Source organism: Pseudorasbora parva, chromosome 10, assembly GCF_024679245.1.
Source record: "Pseudorasbora parva isolate DD20220531a chromosome 10, ASM2467924v1, whole genome shotgun sequence".
Lineage (NCBI taxonomy): Eukaryota > Metazoa > Chordata > Actinopteri > Cypriniformes > Gobionidae > Pseudorasbora > Pseudorasbora parva.
The window spans coordinates 36,874,683-36,896,389 of record NC_090181.1 but is presented as its reverse complement, the minus strand read 5'-3'; the positions used below and the strand labels follow the sequence as shown (position 1 = coordinate 36,896,389).

General features: G+C 40.7%; 1 protein-coding gene across 6 annotated transcripts; it reads left to right on the top strand.

The window, feature by feature from the left end:
* The first annotated feature begins 458 nt into the window (after positions 1 to 458).
* On the top strand, positions 459 to 20,126 carry LOC137091519 (uncharacterized). Of its 6 annotated transcripts, none has more exons than XM_067456023.1 (18): positions 459 to 1,274; positions 1,855 to 2,011; positions 2,147 to 2,336; positions 3,375 to 3,467; positions 4,282 to 4,374; positions 4,879 to 4,971; positions 5,991 to 6,083; positions 7,015 to 7,107; positions 8,514 to 8,606; positions 9,569 to 9,661; positions 10,108 to 10,200; positions 10,885 to 10,977; positions 12,685 to 12,753; positions 13,678 to 13,848; positions 13,970 to 15,971; positions 16,077 to 16,127; positions 17,859 to 17,939; positions 18,988 to 20,126. In XM_067456023.1, exons 1-18 carry the CDS (start codon positions 1,049 to 1,051, stop codon positions 19,200 to 19,202), a joined length of 3,999 nt encoding a protein of 1,332 aa, XP_067312124.1. In that variant the 5' UTR covers positions 459 to 1,048; the 3' UTR covers positions 19,203 to 20,126. The 6 variants fall into 6 exon arrangements, with proteins under 6 accessions (XP_067312124.1, XP_067312126.1, XP_067312125.1 ...); XM_067456026.1 differs by having other exon boundaries at positions 1,156 to 1,274; positions 1,913 to 2,011; positions 18,988 to 20,125; XM_067456025.1 differs by lacking the exon at positions 3,375 to 3,467.
* The last annotated feature ends 1,581 nt before the right edge of the window (positions 20,127 to 21,707 follow it).

Genomic DNA, 21,707 nt, shown 5'->3' with positions numbered 1-21,707 from the left:
AAACACAAAATAAGCACACAAGTGCCTGGTTCATAAATAAGGCTATACTCCCACCTGCTGGTTATTCTATATATCACACTGGCTGTTTTTCTGTTTTTTTCCCCCTGTTTTTTCAACACTTATGCTCTCCCTTAAATGACCAGTAGAGGGCAATATTGTATAAGTTTTCAAGCAAAAAACCTTGCCTCTGTGTGTGTGTGTGTGAATGGTTTTCTAGCCTGGTGGAGACTTAAACCTGAATGCACACAGACTCATGGGGACTTCCCAATGGGTACAAAAGCTTATAAATCACACAGAATGAGTTCTTTTGAAGAAAGTTTTGTGTGATGGGTAGGTTTTGGGGCAGGAGCAGTGTAGGATGACAGAATATATGGTTTGTACAGCATAAAAACCATTACGTCTATGAGTCCCCAGAAAGATAGTGAACCAGACATGAGTGTGTGTGTGTGTGTGTTTGTTTTTATTACATAGTGGGGTCCTCAACACGTTTGCACACTCACATAGTGGGGACCAAAAACATAGTGGGGACCAAATCGCCGGTCCCCACAATGTTTTGCTTGTAATCGGCTCAGGAGGCGGTGCTGATATGCCTACTGCAGTTTTTTTTAATGATCCCCTCCATGAACAAAAACCGGACTTCTGTGTATGAGTGTGTGTGGCTGCACTGCTCTACAGCGCCCCTGTAGCCTGGTCGCGGAACTGCACCTATGCACACAGATATGACGTAATACATGAAGGTACACATTTTTTCAACTGCTCATGCGCGAATCGCTTAATTAAACGACAAAAAACTCTTTAAACAGTGTCTGCCAACGGGGGAAGTACATTCTTACAGGTAATTAACCTACTTGTAAATATTATATTACATAATTCAATAAATAAACATCACAAATTCGAATTATTTTTAAGAATGTTCATGTGATGGAGTTTTCTAATGAGATTAATTAACGTTAAAGTTTTTTTTTAATCAGAATCATAATATTGAATGTGTCGAATGAACTATTGATAAATTAAAACTTCACATCGTTATACAATTTGAAGTGTTTACATGTGCATGTTACTGCGTATTGTAAAGTGTTATAAACTGCGGCGTGGCGGGAGATTGCGAGACCGCGTGACATCGCTGAATCACTGGAACCAGAGGAACGACGAGAGACGGCCTGTTGAAATGAGACCGAGAAGAATAAAACCATTAAAAGAAGCGGAAGATCATGTTCTCCGTGGCATCGACAAGACCGACGCACTGGAGGCCAAACACATAAACGATTATAAAGGTAGGTTTGTAAAGAAATTTGTTGTTGTGACTGGATTGTGATTAGAAGTACGGCGCTCCCCACATGGCGCGGGAAATATAAATATATATAATGGCCATGAATAGGAAATCTTCCACCAATTAATTATGAATCTGCTAAGACCAGGGAATAAAATAGGAAATTGTGGCCAAAGCAGCGAATTATTTCTTATTTTTGTTACCATGATATAGCAAAGAGCCTAGTATTGCTTGCAGGTAACATAAGTGTTAAATATAAAGTTAATAACATGTTTTAACTATGATTTAAGTGGTTTAAAAATACTAAATAAGTAACCATAATTATTTTATGGAATTTGGGTCCATTGGAATATTAATAATATTGTTTGTTTCAGCAGTTTAAATTGCTCTTTGTGATAGTATCTGTACATTAATGAAAGAAATAAGCATGCGTTGTGAAAGCATGTTGAATACATTGGTTAAACTATTACAAAGCATAAAAGTTGTTTACATTTGACTTACTATATGTATTAGTTACAAGTCTGTAAGGAATTGGATTAACAATTGTCTCTCTCTCTCTCTCTCCCACTCCCCCCTTTTTTCAGGTTTTGGAGTGTTTGCCTTAATTCCTTTTATTAAAGGAGATTTTGTTGTCGAATATAGGGGAGAAATGATCACCTTAATTGAAGCTGAACAAAGAAGAGAGGCCAATCATGAAACTTTTTTCATGTTTGACTTCATCTGGCAGAACAAGAAGTGGAGGTAGTTTTTTTTGTTTGTTTGTTTAATGAATACACTTTAAAAATTACAGTAAAAAAGTTAATTTCATTTTGTTCACATTCAAATTTGTCTCGCTGTGGTTTGTTAGACAAAATGATTAATTTTCGTTTCCTGAAGCATTGATGCTACTCATGAGGATGGCTCCCTTGGCCGCCTTATAAATGATGATCACATAAACCCAAATTGTACAATGAAAAGGATTATCGTTGAGGGGAAACCTTGTTTGTGCCTATTCGCTGCAAGAGATATCATTCCTGGAGAGGAACTCGCATATGACTATGGAGGAAGTCACTGGCCTTGGAGAAAGGTTTGGCAAAATTTGACAACTTTTATAATTTGTACAGTAGAGGAAATGTATAAAGTATATAAATAAACAACTAGAACAATGCTATATATTTTTATTATTCCAAATTTTTCCAACTATGTTTGAAACCGAAGAAATTCGCTGTTTTAACCATTGTAGTGGTGTCATTGCATCACCTGTCAACAATGCCATACATATAATTGTATGGCATACAATTTATATATAATTATTTATAATATATATATATATATATATATATATATATAATTATTATTATTATTATTATTATTATTATTTTTTGATAAAAATTTATGTAAGGGAATAAAAGCCTTTAAAATTGCTTAAAATACATATATAATAGCAATGAAGCAATAATAATTTTGGTTCAAATCAAGTATCAAAGCATTGTTTTATGGTTTTCAAGTTTGAAATATGGTTTTATTGTAAGTTATTAAACAAAAATGTAAAAATATGTAATGTAATATTTAAAAAATACTGACTAAACAACAATTAATTCAAATGTTCACTTGATCATTAACATTTGGCCATTTCTGTACAACAGAATTGCTACGGCTACTGTCACTACCTGAACAAGAATATGTGGCCATCAAAACATGCAAACGTCAATGAACAGAATATTTAATAAGATAATATATTGTCCTGTGTTAGTGAAGGTTTAATTTAATTTATCTTTTATTTAATGGAATAGCAGACTTCACAATTCACAATAGCACTTTGCTAAAGTAAGAGTTTAAAATGGTTTAAATGCATAGTGCAGCCGTAGGAAGCGGTTTAATGCGTTTCATGGATTCTCATCCATAGAATGCACCACTTTGGGTATTTTGCCAGTTAATCAACAGTTAAAAAAGTAATCATACAATTTTTTAAATCGAGTACTCCTTAATGTAATCATGGAATCATGACACCCCTTATGTAAGCCATTCAAACCCTTTGATACACACACTTCACAGGTTTGGCATGGTGGGGACCTTGTCTAATAAGTAAAAACTTGTAACTATTTTTTTTATAACTTTATTACAGCCTCCATGCAAGGATGATGACAACATGACAGCCATAGAGAACTGCTCTGAGGATTCTGTAACTACTGCAGGCACTTCACGATTCACAGCTGAGGTATGTGTATTTATTATCTGTCTGTGCCTCTTTATCTGTCTGTGCCTCTTTATCTGTCTGTCTCTGTCTGTGCCTCTTTATCTGTCTGTCTCTGTCTGTGCCTCTATATCTGTCTGTGCCTCTTTATCTGTCTGTGCCTCTTTATCTGTCTGTCTCTGTCTGTGCCTCTTTATCTGTCTGTCTCTGTCTGTGCCTCTCTTTCTGTCTGTCTCTGTCTGTGCCTCTTTATCTGTCTGTCTCTGTCTGTGCCTCTTTATCTGTCTGTCTCTGTCTGTGCCTCTTTATCTGTCTGTGCCTCTTTATCTGTCTGTGCCTCTTTATCTGTCTGTGCCTCTCTTTCTGTCTGTCTCTGTCTGTGCCTCTTTATCTGTCTGTGCCTCTTTATCTGTCTGTCTCTGTCTGTGCCTCTTTATCTGTCTGTGCCTCTTTATCTGTCTGTGCCTCTTTATCTGTCTGTCTCTGTCTGTGCCTCTTTATCTGTCTGTGCCTCTTTATCTGTCTGTCTCTGTCTGTGCCTCTTTATCTGTCTGTGCCTCTTTATCTGTCTGTCTCTGTCTGTGCCTCTTTATCTGCCTGTCTCTGTCTGTGCCTCTTTATCTGTCTGTGCCTCTTTATCTATCTATTAATTTATTATATTTGATTTTGACATGGGAAAGTCTTACACACTGTTTCCAGTGTAATGTGCATAGTGGGGACCTGTAGTTTTAGGAAAGCCTTTCAAACCCTTTGATACACACACTTCACAGGTTTGGCATGGTGGGGACCTTGTCTAATAAGTAAAAACTGGTAACTATTTTTTATAACTTTATTACAGCCTCCATGCAAGGATGACGACAACATGACAGCCATAGAGAACTGCTCTGAGGATTCTGTAACTACTGCAGGCACTTCACGATTCACAGCTGAGGTATGCGTATTTATTATCTGTCTGTGCCTCTGTCTGTGCCTCTTTATCTGTCTGTGCCTCTTTATCTGTCTCTGCCTCTTTATCTGTCTGTCTCTGTCTGTGCCTCTTTATCTGTCTGTCTCTGTCTGTGCCTCTTTATCTGTCTGTCTCTGTCTGTGCCTCTTTATCTGTCTCTGCCTCTTTATCTGTCTGTCTCTGTCTGTGCCTCTTTATCTGTCTGTCTCTGTCTGTGCCTCTTTATCTGTCTGTGCCTCTTTATCTGTCTGTCTCTGTCTGTGCCTCTTTATCTGTCTGTGCCTCTTTATCTATCTATTAATTTATTATATTTGATTTTGACATGGGAAAGTCTTACACACTGTTTCCAGTGTAATGTGCATAGTGGGGACCTGTAGTTTTAGGAAAGCCATTCAAACCCTTTGATACACACACTTCACAGGTTTGGCATGGTGGGGACCTTGTCTAATAAGTAAAAACTGGTAACTATTTTTTATAACTTTATTACAGCCTCCATGCAAGGATGACGACAACATGACAGCCATAGAGAACTGCTCTGAGGATTCTGTAACTACTGCAGGCACTTCACGATTCACAGCTGAGGTATGTGTATTTATTATCTGTCTGTGCCTCTTTATCTGTCTGTGCCTCTTTATCTGTCTGTGCCTCTATCTGTCTGTGCCTCTTTATCTGTCTGTCTCTGTCTGTGCCTCTTTATCTGTCTGTGCCTCTTTATCTGTCTGTGCCTCTTTATCTGTCTGTCTGTGTCTGTGCCTCTTTATCTGTCTGTGCCTCTTTATCTGTCTGTGCCTCTTTATCTGTCTCTGCCTCTTTATCTGTCTGTGCCTCTTTATCTGTCTGTCTGTGTCTGTGCCTCTTTATCTGTCTGTGCCTCTTTATCTGTCTCTGCCTCTTTATCTGTCTGTGCCTCTTTATCTGTCTGTCTGTGTCTGTGTCTCTTTATCTGTCTGTGCCTCTTTATCTGTCTGTGCCTCTTTATCTGTCTGTGCCTCTTTATCTGTCTGTCTGTGTCTGTGCCTCTTTATCTGTCTCTGCCTCTTTATCTGTCTCTGCCTCTTTATCTGTCTGTGTCTCTTTACCTGTCTGTGTCTCTTTACCTGTCTGTGCCTCTTTATCTGTCTGTGCCTCTTTATCTGTCTCTGCCTCTTTATCTGTCTGTGCCTCTTTATCTGTCTGTGCCTCTTTATCTGTCTGTGCCTCTTTATCTGTCTATGCCTCTTTATCTGTCTGTGCCTCTTTATCTGTCTGTGCCTCTTTATCTGTCTCTGCCTCTTTATCTGTCTGTGTCTCTTTACCTGTCTGTGCCTCTTTATCTGTCTGTCTGTGCCTCTTTATCTGTCTGTCTGTGCCTCTTTATCTGTCTGTCTCTGTCTGTGCCTCTATCTGTCTGTGCCTCTTTATCTGTCTATTAATTTATTATATTTGATTTTGACATGGGAAAGTCTTACACACTGTTTCCAGTGTAATGTGCATAGTGGGGACCTGTAGTTTTAGGAAACCCATTCAAACCCTTTGATACACACACTTCACAGGTTTGGCATGGTGGGGACCTTGTCTAATAAGTAAAAACTTGTAACTATTTTTTTATAACTTTATTACAGCCTCCATGCAAGGATGACGACAACATGACAGCCATAGAGAACTGCTCTGAGGATTCTGTAACTACTGCAGGCACTTCACGATTCACAGCTGAGGTATGTGTATTTATTATCTGTCTGTGCCTCTTTATCTGTCTGTGCCTCTTTACCTGTCTGTCTCTGTCTGTGCCTCTTTATCTGTCTGTGCCTCTTTATCTGTCTCTGCCTCTTTATCTGTCTGTCTCTGTCTGTGCCTCTTTATCTGTCTGTGCCTCTTTATCTGTCTCTGCCTCTTTATCTGTCTCTGCCTCTTTATCTGTCTCTGCCTCTTTATCTGTCTCTGCCTCTTTATCTGTCTGTCTCTGTCTCTGCCTCTTTATCTGTCTGTCTGTGTCTCTTTATCTGTCTGTGCCTCTTTATCTGTCTGTGCCTCTTTATCTGTCTGTCTGTGCTTCTTTATCTGTCTGTCTCTGTCTGTGCCTCTTTATCTGTCTGTGCCTCTTTATCTGTCTGTGCCTCTTTATCTGTCTGTGCCTCTTTATCTGTCTCTGCCTCTTTATCTGTCTCTGCCTCTTTATCTGTCTGTCTGTGTCTGTGTCTCTTTACCTGTCTGTGCCTCTTTATCTGTCTGTGCCTCTTTATCTGTCTGTGCCTCTTTATCTGTCTGTGCCTCTTTATCTGTCTCTGCCTCTTTATCTGTCTGTGCCTCTTTATCTGTCTGTCTCTGTCTGTGTCTCTTTACCTGTCTGTGCCTCTTTATCTGTCTGTCTGTGCCTCTTTATCTGTCTGTCTGTGCCTCTTTATCTGTCTGTCTCTGTCTTTGCCTCTATCTGTCTGTGCCTCTTTATCTGTCTATTAATTTATTATATTTGATTTTGACATGGGAAAGTCTTACACACTGTTTCCAGTGTAATGTGCATAGTGGGGACCTGTAGTTTTAGGAAACCCATTCAAACCCTTTGATACACACACTTCACAGGTTTGGCATGGTGGGGACCTTGTCTAATAAGTAAAAACTTGTAACTATTTTTTTATAACTTTATTACAGCCTCCATGCAAGGATGACGACAACATGACAGCCATAGAGAACTGCTCTGAGGATTCTGTAACTACTGCAGGCACTTCACGATTCACAGCTGAGGTATGTGTATTTATTATCTGTCTGTGCCTCTTTATCTGTCTGTGCCTCTTTATCTGTCTGTGCCTCTTTATCTGTCTGTGCCTCTTTATCTGTCTGTCTCTGTCTGTGCCTCTTTATCTGTCTGTGCCTCTTTATCTGTCTGTCTCTGTCTGTGCCTCTTTATCTGTCTCTGCCTCTTTATCTGTCTCTGCCTCTTTATCTGTCTGTGCCTCTTTATCTGTCTGTGCCTCTTTATCTGTCTTTCTCTGTCTGTGCCTCTTTATCTGTCTGTGCCTCTTTATCTGTCTTTCTCTGTCTGTGCCTCTTTATCTGTGTGTGCCTCTTTATCTGTCTGTCTCTGTCTGTGCCTCTTTATCTGTCTGTCTCTGTCTGTGCCTCTTTATCTGTCTGTCTCTGTCTGTGCCTCTTTATCTGTCTGTCTGTGTCTGTGCCTCTTTATCTGTCTGTGCCTCTTTATCTGTCTGTGCCTCTTTATCTGTCTGTCTCTGTCTGTGCCTCTTTATCTGTCTCTGCCTCTTTATCTGTCTCTGCCTCTTTATCTGTCTCTGCCTCTTTATCTGTCTGTGCCTCTTTATCTGTCTGTGCCTCTTTATCTGTCTGTGCCTCTTTATCTGTCTGTCTCTGTCTGTGCCTCTTTATCTGTCTGTGCCTCTTTATCTGTCTGTGCCTCTTTATCTGTCTGTCTCTGTCTGTGCCTCTTTATCTGTCTGTGCCTCTTTATCTGTCTGTCTCTGTCTGTGCCTCTTTATCTGTCTGTGCCTCTTTATCTGTCTGTGCCTCTGTCTGTGCCTCTTTATCTGTCTGTTCCTCTTTATCTGTCTGTGCCTCTGTCTGTGCCTCTTGATCTGTCTATGCCTCTTTATCTGTCTGTGCCTCTTTATCTGTCTGTCTCTGTCTGTGCCTCTTTATCTGTCTGTCTCTGTCTGTGCCTCTTTGTCTGTCTCTGTCTGTGCCTCTTTGTCTGTCTTTGTCTGTGCCTCTTTATCTGTCTGTGCCTCTTTATCTGTCTGTCTCTGTCTGTGCCTCTTTATCTGTCTGTGCCTCTTTATCTGTCTGTCTCTGTCTGTGCCTCTTTATCTGTCTGTGCCTCTTTATCTGTCTGTCTCTGTCTGTGCCTCTTTATCTGTCTGTCTCTGTCTGTGCCTCTTTATCTGTCTGTCTCTGTCTGTGCCTCTTTATCTGTCTGTCTCTGTCTCTGCCTCTTTATCTGTCTATTCATTTATTATATTTGATTTTGACATGGGAAAGTCTTACACACTGTTTCCAGTGTAATGTGCATAGTGGGGACCTGTAGTTTTAGGAAAGCCATTCAAACCCTTTGATACACACACTTCACAGGTTTGGCATGGTGGGGACCTTGTCTAATAAGTAAAAACTGGTAACTATTTTTTATAACTTTATTACAGCCTCCATGCAAGGATGACGACAACATGACAGCCATAGAGAACTGCTCTGAGGATTCTGTAACTACTGCAGGCACTTCACGATTCACAGCTGAGGTATGTGTATTTATTATCTGTCTGTGCCTCTTTATCTGTCTGTGCCTCTTTATCTGTCTGTGCCTCTTTATCTGTCTGTGCCTCTTTATCTGTCTGTGCCTCTTTACCTGTCTGTGCCTCTTTACCTGTCTGTGCCTCTTTATCTGTCTGTGCCTCTTTATCTGTCTGTGCCTCTTTATCTGTCTGTGCCTCTTTACCTGTCTGTGCCTCTTTATCTGTCTGTGCCTCTTTATCTGTCTGTGCCTCTTTATCTGTCTGTGCCTCTATCTGTCTGTGCCTCTTTATCTGTCTGTGCCTCTTTATCTGTCTGTCTCTGTCTGTGCCTCTTTATCTGTCTGTCTCTGTCTGTGCCTCTTTATCTGTCTGTGCCTCTTTATCTGTCTGTGCCTCTTTATCTGTCTGTGCCTCTTTATCTGTCTGTCTCTGTCTGTGCCTCTTTATCTGTCTGTCTCTGTCTGTGCCTCTTTATCTGTCTGTGCCTCTTTATCTGTCTGTGCCTCTTTATCTGTCTGTCTCTGTCTGTGCCTCTTTATCTGTCTGTCTCTGTCTGTGCCTCTTTACCTGTCTGTGCCTCTTTATCTGTCTGTGCCTCTTTATCTGTCTCTGCCTCTTTATCTGTCTGTCTCTGTCTCTGCCTCTTTATCTGTCTGTCTCTGTCTGTGCCTCTTTATCTGTCTGTGCCTCTTTATCTGTCTGTCTGTGCCTCTTTATCTGTCTGTCTCTGTCTGTGCCTCTTTATCTGTCTGTCTCTGTGCCTCTTTATCTGTCTATTAATTTATTATATTTGATTTTGACATGGGAAAGTCTTACACACTGTTTCCAGTGTAATGTGCATAGTGGGGACCTGTAGTTTTAGGAAAGCCATTCAAACCCTTTGATACACACACTTCACAGGTTTGGCATGGTGGGGACCTTGTCTAATAAGTAAAAACTGGTAACTATTTTTTATAACTTTATTACAGCCTCCATGCAAGGATGACGACAACATGACAGCCATAGAGAACTGCTCTGAGGATTCTGTAACTACTGCAGGCACTTCACGATTCACAGCTGAGGTATGTGTATTTATTATCTGTCTGTGCCTCTTTATCTGTCTGTGCCTCTTTACCTGTCTGTCTCTGTCTGTGCCTCTTTATCTGTCTCTGCCTCTTTATCTGTCTGTCTCTGTCTCTGCCTCTTTATCTGTCTGTCTCTGTCTGTGCCTCTTTATCTGTCTGTGCCTCTTTATCTGTCTGTCTGTGCCTCTTTATCTGTCTGTCTCTGTCTGTGCCTCTTTATCTGTCTGTCTCTGTGCCTCTTTATCTGTCTATTAATTTATTATATTTGATTTTGACATGGGAAAGTCTTACACACTGTTTCCAGTGTAATGTGCATAGTGGGGACCTGTAGTTTTAGGAAAGCCATTCAAACCCTTTGATACACACACTTCACAGGTTTGGCATGGTGGGGACCTTGTCTAATAAGTAAAAACTGGTAACTATTTTTTATAACTTTATTACAGCCTCCATGCAAGGATGACGACAACATGACAGCCATAGAGAACTGCTCTGAGGATTATGTAACTACTGCAGGCACTTCACGATTCACAGCTGAGGTATGTGTATTTATTATCTGTCTGTGCCTCTTTATCTGTCTGTGCCTCTTTATCTGTCTGTGCCTCTATCTGTCTGTGCCTCTTTATCTGTCTGTCTCTGTCTGTGCCTCTTTATCTGTCTGTGCTTCTTTATCTGTCTGTCTCTGTCTGTGCCTCTTTATCTGTCTGTGCCTCTTTATCTGTCTGTCTCTGTCTGTGCCTCTTTATCTGTCTGTCTCTGTCTGTGCCTCTTTATCTGTCTGTCTCTGTCTGTGCCTCTTTATCTGTCTGTCTCTGTCTGTGCCTCTTTATCTGTCTGTCTCTGTCTGTGCCTCTTTATCTGTCTGTCTCTGTCTGTGCCTCTTTATCTGCCTGTCTCTGTCTGTGCCTCTTTACCTGTCTGTGCCTCTTTATCTGTCTGTGCCTCTTTATCTGTCTGTGCCTCTTTATCTGTCTGTCTCTGTCTGTGCCTCTTTATCTGTCTGTCTCTGTCTGTGCCTCTTTATCTGTCTATTAATTTATTATATTTGATTTTGACATGGGAAAGTCTTACACACTGTTTCCAGTGTAATGTGCATAGTGGGGACCTGTAGTTTTAGGAAAGCCTTTCAAACCCTTTGATACACACACTTCACAGGTTTGACATGGTGGGGACCTTGTCTAATAAGTAAAAACTTGTAACTATTTTTTATAACTTTATTACAGCCTCCATGCAAGGATGACGACAACATGACAGCCATAGAGAACTGCTCTGAGGATTCTGTAACTACTGCAGGCACTTCACGATTCACAGCTGAGGTATGTGTATTTATTATCTGTCTGTGCCTCTTTATCTGTCTGTGCCTCTTTATCTGTCTGTGCCTCTTTATCTGTCTGTCTCTGTCTGTGCCTCTTTATCTGTCTGTCTCTGTCTGTGCCTCTTTATCTGTCTGTGCCTCTTTATCTGTCTGTGCCTCTTTATCTGCCTGTGCCTCTTTATCTGTCTGTCTCTGTCTGTGCCTCTTTATCTGTCTGTCTCTGTCTGTGCCTCTTTATCTGTCTGTGCCTCTTTATCTGTCTGTCTCTGTCTGTGCCTCTTTATCTGTCTGTGCCTCTTTATCTGTCTGTCTCTGTCTCTGCCTCTTTATCTGTCTGTGCCTCTTTATCTGTCTGTGCCTCTTTATCTGTCTGTCTCTGTCTGTGCCTCTTTATCTGTCTGTGCCTCTTTATCTGTCTGTCTCTGTCTGTGCCTCTTTATCTGTCTGTGCCTCTTTATCTGTCTGTCTCTGTCTCTGCCTCTTTATCTGTCTGTGCCTCTTTATCTGCCTGTCTCTGTCTGTGCCTCTTTATCTGTCTGTCTCTGTCTGTGCCTCTTTATCTGTCTGTGCCTCTTTACCTGTCTGTGCCTCTTTATCTGTTTTTATCTGTCTGTGCCTCTTTATCTGCCTGTCTCTGTCTGTGCCTCTTTATCTGTTTTTATCTGTCTGTGCCTCTTTATCTGCCTGTCTCTGTCTGTGCCTCTTTATCTGTCTGTGCCTCTTTATCTGTTTTTATCTGTCTGTGCCTCTTTATCTGCCTGTCTCTGTCTGTGCCTCTTTATCTGTTTTTATCTGTCTGTGCCTCTTTATCTGCCTGTCTCTGTCTGTGCCTCTTTATCTGTCTGTGCCTCTTTATCTGTCTGTCTCTGTCTGTGCCTCTTTATCTGTCTGTGCCTCTTTATCTGCCTGTCTCTGTCTGTGCCTCTTTATCTGTCTGTGCCTCTTTATCTGTCTGTGCCTCTTTATCTGTCTGTCTCTGTCTGTGCCTCTTTATCTGTCTGTGCCTCTTTATCTGTCTGTCTCTGTCTGTGCCTCTTTATCTGTCTGTGCCTCTTTATCTGTCTGTCTCTGTCTGTGCCTCTTTATCTGTCTGTGCCTCTTTATCTGTCTGTGCCTCTTTATCTGTCTGTCTCTGTCTGTGCCTCTTTATCTGTCTGTGCCTCTTTATCTGTCTGTGCCTCTTTATCTGTCTGTCTCTGTGCCTCTTTATCTGTCTGTGCCTCTTTATCTGTCTGTGCCTCTTTATCTGTCTGTCTCTGTCTGTGCCTCTTTATCTGTTTTTATCTGTCTGTGCCTCTTTATCTGCCTGTCTCTGTCTGTGCCTCTTTATCTGTCTGTGCCTCTTTATCTGTCTGTGCCTCTTTATCTGTCTGTCTCTGTCTGTGCCTCTTTATCTGTCTGTGCCTCTTTATCTGTCTGTGCCTCTTTATCTGTCTGTGCCTCTTTATCTGTTTTTATCTGTCTGTGCCTCTCTATCTGTTTGCCTCTGTCTGTGCCTCTTTATCTGTCTGTGCCTCTCTATCTGTTTGCCTCTGTCTGTGCCTCTTTATCTGTCTGTGCCTCTCTATCTGTTTGCCTCTGTCTGTGCCTCTTTATCTGTCTGTGCCTCTCTATCTGTTTGCCTCTGTCTGTGCCTCAGTGTCTCTGTCTGACAGAGATTTTCTTTCTTCCACTTTTTTTTCATATATTTTTTTTTTGTCCTTTACAGCCCTTGGTTGATTACTCAGACAGTGACGATGGCGCTGTGTGTTCTAAAAATATGACATCTTATAAAAAGGTATTTTTATTTTATTTTATTTTATTTACTTCCATTTGTTTTTACCTTCCTCATACCAAAATTGTATTATTTTTAGCTGAATAATGTGAAGTACATTTAAAAGGACAAATAAAAATTGAAAGAGGACCGATTTGTGTACCATTGTGAATTATTCAACAATTTCGTACATATGCGGTTTATTTTGATTGGTCTTAATTAAAATTAATCTAGTGACATGGGAATTCTCCAGTCGTTTATTGTGCATAAAATACAACACAGCTAAAAATCCAATTAATAAATAACTGTATAATTCTGATGTACATCACAGTAGAAGAGAAAATATTTGTCTACAATTGTCTAATACAATTTCATTGCAATATTAAGTTATAGTCAGAGGTGTATCATTTCTAATTTCACTAGAATAGTCTTAAGGTGCTTGGTAACTATATTGTTTGTTTTTAATATTGTTTGGTAATGGTTCATGACCTGTTTTGTTAAAGGGATAGTTCACCCAAAAAAATTAATTGTAATTAATTGCTCACCCTCATGTCGTTTCACACCCATAAGACATTCTTGGCCACAAGATATTTTTGGTGATATCCAAGTGCTTTCTTTCTCTCCATCTGGAGTTAGAATGGCAGGCAAAAGTTCAGATTTTTATCAACTTTATTTCAATCGTTTTCTGTAGATGAATAAGGGTCTTATGGGTTTGGAACAACATGAGGATGAGTAATGTTAATGATAGTTCCCCCAAAAATGAAAATTCTATCCCTTTAAATTGATAGACATGGATAGAGCGTTTAACAAATGTTGACTTAAAAGATAGAGATTTTACACATTCATTTTAAAGTGTAAAAAAGGCAACAGTTATTTTTCATTATAAAATATACTTTTTTTTAGATAATTTAAAACTTGTCATTGTGATGTTTTTGTTTTTGTTTTTAGAGATCCGTGATTCGTGATGATTCGGATGATCTCTTTGAAAATTCCAGTGTAAACAGTGATGATGACCATACAGACATTCAAAATGACATCAGAAGGAATCGTGCACCATTTGCAAGTAGTGAACAACATTCCGCTTTCACCACAACATCCAAAAGAGCAAAAAACACCAGAGTAAGTGTTAATTACTTTAATAGCTTGAATAGAATAGAATAGAATAGAATAGAACAGAATAGAATAGAGAATATGCCTATGATAGAGGATAAAATTAACTGAATGGTCATTGTCTTTCAAGGCTAGAGGAAAGATTGCTGAGTACTCAGATGGATCAAGTGAAGATGAGTTATCTGTCAGTGAGGAAGAGTACATTCCTGACACATCAGAGAGTTACACATCAGATAGTAGCATGAGCTTTACTGCTTCACCAAAAGGTAAAGAAGAAAAGTTACAGATTTTGCCAGTCCGGAGCAGTTCAGCTGTGAACAGAATCAAAAAGTGCAGTGCTCAAAGCAGCGGTGACTTAGGGAGCTCCCAGAACCACGACACAGCCAAAGTTCCTGGCACATCTTCCATTCTTGACGGTGCAACATCAGTAGTTATCCCAGCTATCATTAAACAGAGAGGTGGATTGAGAATGTACGGCAAAAAACAGCAGTGCTTTTTTTGTGACTGTGCTTTTACAAAAATTTCTAGACATCTGGAACGAAAGCATAGAAATGAGGTAGAGGTAGCGAAAGCATTAAGTCATCCGAAGGGATCAAAAGAAAGGAGGATGCAACTGGAATATCTACGTAACAAAGGGAACTTTGCTTACAACAGTACTGTTATTAATACAGGTGCAGGACTGATGATTCCGCGGAAACTGCCCAAAAAGAACCTGGATGGGGAAAGTTTTTTGCACTGCATTTACTGCAAAGGACTCTTCCTCAAAAAGACTCTGTGGCGACATGTCAAGGTTTGCAAATTCAAGCCTGGTGATGAGAAGCCGAAACCTGGAAAAACCCGTGTCCAGGTTCTTTGTGGCTTTGCACAACCTCCCCCACCAGGAGTAACTCATGGTGTTTGGAAGCTGTTAAATTCCATGAACCAGGACCAAGTGGCACTTGAAACTAGAAATGACTGGTGTATTTTAGAGTTAGGAAAGCATCTTTACAACAAGCATGGCTCAAGATTGAAGATGCATGAACACATCCGCCAAAAGATGAGGGAGCTGGGAAGACTCTTAATATGTGCAAGAGAGGTATCCCCACTTAGATCTATTAAAGAGCTCGTTAATCCTCAAAACTTTATGCATACCATCAATGCAGTTAAAAGGGCCGGTGGCTACAATGAAGAGACCCATGTATTTGAAAAAGCAAGTGTGGCTGTAAAACTTGGACAGAGTCTGAACAAAATTGCTATGCTCATTGAGAGCTACTCTACTATTAGTGGAGATGAAGAGACAGGAAAAATGGCGAACAGCTTTCAACAGCTTTATCATTCCAGATGGCCTGAATACATTTCTACAACAGCACGGCGAACACTGGAGGAAGCAAAGTGGAATTCTCCACAATTACTTCCATTCACCGAAGATGTTAAGCTCCTTCATGTGTATCTTGATGAGCAAGAGAAGACCCATCGCAAACTCTTGTTAACACAGCCATCATCTCAGCACTGGGGAAAACTGGCCAAGATCACGTTAACTCAAGTGATGCTTTTCAATCGTAGACGAGAGGGGGAAGTGTCACAAATGCCTCTGTCTGCATACACCTCCAGCAAGCAATCGCAAGCTCATCCAGATATTAGCATGGCCCTCACAGATTTAGAAAATAAACTTTGTCAGTACTTCAAGCGTGTAGAAATCAGAGGCAAAAGAGGCAGAAAGGTTCCCGTGCTTCTCACACCTTCCATGCAAGAATCAATAAGCCTGCTTATTGAAAATCGGAGTAGGTGTGGAATACCAAATGAAAATCCTTTCCTCTTTGCTCGTCCATCTGCAATGACATTTTTCAGAGGCTCTGATTGCATTCGAGAATTTGCTGTTGCATGCAGCGCAAAAAATCCTCAGAGTCTTACTTCAACAAAGTTGAGGAAGCAGATCGGGACACTTTCTGAAGTTCTTAATCTTAGCAACACCGAACTAGATCAGTTGGCAGACTTTCTAGGCCATGACATTAGAGTTCATCGCCAATTTTACAGGTTACCCGAAGGCACCCTCCAACTGGCTAAAATTAGTAAAATTTTTCTGGCCCTCGAAAAAGGACGCTTGACAGACTTTAAAGGGTTAAATCTCAATGAAATCAACATTGATCCAGAAGGTACTATACCATACACTATACACAACGTGAGTTCAGATTTTGGGAATGCTTTGAATAACATTACCTTGTGTTTTAAAATGACATTTCTGTATTTTCTACCTTTAGAGAAAGTTACAGTGGACAGTGATTTGGAGGAGTCCACTTCTAGTCCGAAAGGTAATGATTACATGTTGTCAGTTTGTTCCATTTATGTTTGCCTAATTAATGGGACTTCGGATTAGCCTGACTCCGCCCGAATATCCAGAAGTTAAAGCCGGAGCAAGAACAATATTTGCTGAGGTTTGTTGGTGGTTATGATGTTGATTCTCCAGCTCGCTCCGTTATTGGTGAAGGAGTTGCTGAAGCCCTATTCAGACGGTAATTGTTTCTCGCAGGGTCGGAAAGTATTGTCATTATTTACAGGGGCTAGCCAGTGATTTTATTGGCATCCGTCTCCCACCACCCACGTAAAAATCCCAGGCCGAATGACTTATATACTATATATATACTTAATACTTTTGACAAAAACCAAGGTTGTGTGGTAATGCTGTCTGAATCTTCAAAATTCACTGTTTATAATCCTCTTTGACCACCGTACAGTTGCGCTTTGCTGTCATTTGGATGCATTTCTAGACTGGTATTTCTTTAAATGCAGGCAAATATATATATATATGTATATATGTATATTAGGGCTGTCCCCGACTAAGGATTTACACATTCGAATCAGAATTTTTGAATCTCTCTATGGTCGACCGATAGTCGAATCATCTATGTGTGTGTAAACCATAGACTGGAGAAAAAACAATAAACTGTATAAACGGGTTGGGAAAGGCAGGACACTAGTCAGCAGGAGGCTAAGACTATTTTTATTGTACTTTACACACGGCACACAGCCACCACTTTTAATAAAGTGATCAAAACTAGGCTATACTATTCGTAAATGAACCGTTCTCTCATAACATTTAAAAGCCGCGATCGAAACACAGAACATCACACAAATATATAAAAGAACATTTTGATAAATAAACCTAAAAAAATACCTGCCTAGAGAGGAAAAGAACACTTTGAGTGCGTTTATATGCACGTTCTCAAGCCGATTGTGCCTGAAGGGGGTCGCACACCGGACTGAAGCTCAGCGCCGTGTCTCAGGTAACGTTATCTCACTTCAGGCAGACGAGAACATTATATACGCGCCGTGCGCGAGCTCAATTTTCAATCGACTTCTGACAGAAGAGCTGCACGATGAGTGTATCTCGTAGCACAGGGTGAAATCAGTATGTTCATTCACGATTTGAGGGAAATATACATTTAATCGCCGCGGACAGGAGTCGAATGCCGCCGTCGGTGTATATGTGTTCGAATTTTAAAGGCGCGACACATCTTTATAACACTAATATTGAGCACCCCCATATTGCCAAAATGGTATGATCCTCGTTTCATAATACCCGCAAAGATTCGACCATGAGATCAGTGGTCGAATCCGGTCCTGCATATCGATGCATTGAATCCTCGACTATTAGGGGTCACCCCTTATATATATATATATATATATATATATATATATATATATATATATATATATATATATATATATATAATATACCGCATTCCAAATTATTATGCAAATTGGATCCAAGTGTCATAAACGTTAAAAAAAAAAAATTCACACTACATTATCCCATACATTTTATTTGTGGTGGTTCAATTCATTGAATAAACATGAGCACTCCACATTTCAAAATCAAATATCGATATTGGAATTATATCTTGGACTGAAATTAAGAAATGTATTGTGATGTAAAATTTGGCCATATTGCCCTGCCCTGACTGCACCTCAGGAACTTTGTGTTCTTGAGATGACTGTAGAGACTTCTCAGTACTCAAGGCTGGCTTAATTTTTACTTTCAGAGTGCACCACAGTATCATCACCACAGCACACTGTTTGTGAGAACACACTTCCAGCAGATCCAGTCTCCAAAAAAAAGAAAGGTATGATCAGTTTACTTACACCTTATTGCCGATTGTCCTGAAAAAAAGTCCTTTTGCATTAGGATTTACAACATGTTTTTGAAGCATTTTAGTGTTCTAAATATGGGTGAGCTAATTAAAGGGATAGGTGCTGTTGATTTACTCTCCCTCAGTGCTTATGTATCCACTGGGAGCGCAGCCTTAGCTCTGCTAGTGCTTCCCACATTTTCTGCTGGCTCTGATGTGTGTGTAGTGATTAAGCAAGAGATACACTTTGTTTTGGGTAGGCTGTATTTAAAGGGTTAGTTCACCCAAAAATGAAATTGATGTCATTAATGACCCACCCTAATGTTGTTCCACACCCGTAAGACCTCCGTTCATCTTCACACACAGTTTAAGATATTTTATATTTTGTCCGAGAGCGTATGCAAGTGTATGCACACTATACTGTCCATGTCCAGAAAGGGAATAAAAACATCATCACAGTAGTCCATATGAGACATCAGTGGGTTAATTAGAGTCTCTTGAAGCATCCAAAATACATTTGGGTCCAAAAATAACAAAAACTATGACTTTATTCAGCATTGCCTTCTCTTCTGGGTTTGTTTTCAATCCTCAAATAAAGATTCAAACGGTTATGAATCAGTGAATCAATCAATGTCATGTGATTTCAGCAGTTTGGATCACGTGTCAAACTGCCAAACAGGAACACGGACGGAACCCGGAAGAGAAGGCAATGCTGAATAAAGTCGTAGTTTTTGTTATTTTTGGACCCAAATGCATTTTGGATGCTTCAAGAGGTTCTAATTAACCCACTGATGTCTCATATGGACTACTGTGAGGATGTTTTTATTCCCTTTCTTGACATGGACCTGTAGTGTGCATACACTTGCATACGCTCTGACTAAATATAAAATATCTTAAACTGTGTGAAGATGAACGGAGGTCTTACGGGTGTGGAACGACATTAGGGGGAGGAGTTAATGACAGACATTTCATTTTTGGCTGAACTAACCCTTTAACATGCAAGTGCTTCTCATGAGTAAAATGCTAATGTGTTCCCCCACAGGTTACGTTAAGAAGACGGCCTGGAACAAACATGAGATACAGGCTGTGGAGAAGCATATGATGAGGTTTATTAACAACCGCAAAATTCCAGGAAAGGCGGACTGCATGAGGTGTAAAGAGGCGGAACTTGCACTTAAAAATAGAGAGTGGTCCACACTTAAATTTTACATCAAAAATCGAATCTCCGCTCTAAACAGAAAAGATCTGACACATTAATTGGCACACTGGCAGAATTAATTGTTCATTGGTAGAAACAAGCTTTTATAGTTTTAAAACAAGCTTCATAGTCACATGGTTATAACTAAATAGACCATCAGTTCCATATTATTGTATAATCCTTTCCTTATCTGCTTCAAATGTTTGTTTTTTTGGTTTGTTTGTTTTATAAACGCAGGCATGGTAGACTTAAATGCCAAAGTTATTGTACTTGTTTTCAAAAACTTGAGAATGCAGTGTTGGTAATGAAGAGTTTTATTAATGAATTAATTTTTTTAACTCGACTAGTGTTTACTGTAAACATCTCCATGAAAGTTTTATGCTAATGTTTGTTGACGACTGAAACTTACGCTAATGTTTCTGTACTTGACTGTTTAATAGTTTTAAAACAAACTTCCATAGTCACATGGTTATAACTTAATAGACCATCAGTTCCATATTGTATAATCCTTGTCTGCTTAATGTTTTTTTTCTTCTTCTATAAACACAGGCATGGTAGACTTTAATGCTAAAGTTACTTGAGAATATAGTGTTGGTCATGAAGGGTTTTATTAATTCATAAAATTTTTTTAACTCATATAGTGTTTACTGTAAACATCTTCATGAAAGTTTTAAGCTAATGTTTCTTCACTTGGCTATGGTGACATACTGATGTTATGAGTTTTGAAAATGTCATATACTGTATTACACTTTTTTTGTACTCAACCTTTAAAAGTACTAACAATGTTGTTTCTACATGTAAAACAAACATCTACAAAATCAATTAAAGCATGGAGCAAATTGGAGCTCCTGTTCTGTCTAAAGTACTGCAGATTCTCTTTTGTGTGTGAGTTCGGTCCCCGTGGTGACCAAAGACAGGTGTTTGGTGTGTGGGTTCGGTCCCCACACTGACTAAAGACTGGTGTTTGGTGTGTGGGTTCGGTCCCCACACTGACTAAAGACTGGTGTTTGGTGTGTGAGTTCAGTCCCCACAGTGACTAAAGACTGGCGTTTGGTGTGTGAGTTCGGTCCCCACAGTGACTAAAGACTGGTGTTTGGTGTGTGAGTTCGGTCCCCACAGTGACTAAAGACTGGTGTTTGGTGTGTGAGTTCGGTCCCCACAGTGACTAAAGACTGGTGTTTGGTGTGTGAGTTCGGTCCCCACAGTGACTAAAGACTGGTGTTTGGTGTGTGAGTTCGGTCCCCACAGTGACTAAAGACTGGTGTTTGGTGTGTGGGTTCGGTCCCCACAGTGACTAAAGACTGGTGTTTGGTGTGTGGGTTCGGTCCCCACACTGACTAAAGACTGGTGTTTGGTGTGTGAGTTCAGTCCCCACAGTGACTAAAGACTGGCGTTTGGTGTGTGAGTTCGGTCCCCACAGTGACTAAAGACTGGTGTTTGGTGTGTGAGTTCGGTCCCCACAGTGACTAAAGACTGGTGTTTGGTGTGTGAGTTCGGTCCCCACAGTGACTAAAGACTGGTGTTTGGTGTGTGAGTTCGGTCCCCACAGTGACTAAAGACTGGTGTTTGGTGTGTGAGTTCGGTCCCCACAGTGACTAAAGACTGGTGTTTGGTGTGTGAGTTCGGTCCCCACAGTGACTAAAGACTGGTGTTTGGTGTGTGAGTTCGGTCCCCACAGTGACTAAAGACTGGTGTTTGGTGTGTGGGTTCGGTCCCCACAGTGACTAAAGACTGGTGTTTGGTGTGTGGGTTCGGTCCCCACACTGACTAAAGACTGGTGTTTGGTGTGTGAGTTCAGTCCCCACAGTGACTAAAGACTGGCGTTTGGTGTGTGAGTTCGGTCCCCACAGTGACTAAAGACTGGTGTTTGGTGTGTGAGTTCGGTCCCCACACTGACTAAAGACTGGTGTTTGGTGTGTGGGTTCGGTCCCCACACTGACTAAAGACTGGCGTTTGGTGTGTGAGTTCGGTCCCCACAGTGACCAAAGACTGGTGTTTGGTGTGTGAGTTCAGTCCCCACAGTGACTAAAGACTGGTGTTTGGTGTGTGGGTTCGGTCCCCACACTGACTAAAGACTGGTGTTTGGTGTGTGAGTTCAGTCCCCACAGTGACTAAAGACTGGCGTTTGGTGTGTGAGTTCGGTCCCCACACTGACTAAAGACTGGTGTTTGGTGTGTGAGTTCGGTCCCCACACTGACTAAAGACTGGTGTTTGGTGTGTGGGTTCGGTCCCCACACTGACTAAAGACTGGCGTTTGGTGTGTGGGTTCGGTCCCCACACTGACTAAAGACTGGCGTTTGGTGTGTGGGTTCGGTCCCCACACTGACTAAAGACTGGTGTTTGGTGTGTGGGTTCGGTCCCCACACTGAATAAAGACTGGTGTTTGGTGTGTGGGTTCGGTCCCCACAGTGACTAAAGACTGGCGTTTGGTGTGTGAGTTCGGTCCCCACAGTGACTAAAGACTGGCGTTTGGTGTGTGAGTTCGGTCCCCACACTGACTAAAGACTGGCGTTTGGTGTGTGGGTTCGGTCCCCGTGGTGACCAAAGACTGGTGTTTGGTGTGT

What these genes read in the sequence shown, in the direction of transcription:
- LOC137091519 (XM_067456023.1), top strand. Translation starts at nt 1,049, where the DNA reads ATGTGCATGTTACTGCGTATTGTAAAGTGTTATAAACTGCGGCGTGGC. An exon ending in TGGCAGAACAAGAAGTGGAG is followed by an intron (nt 2,012 to 2,146) that starts GTAGTTTTTTTT and finishes CGTTTCCTGAAG; the next exon opens with CATTGATGCTACTCATGAGG. An exon ending in CTTCACGATTCACAGCTGAG is followed by an intron (nt 4,972 to 5,990) that starts GTATGTGTATTT and finishes ACTTTATTACAG; the next exon opens with CCTCCATGCAAGGATGACGA.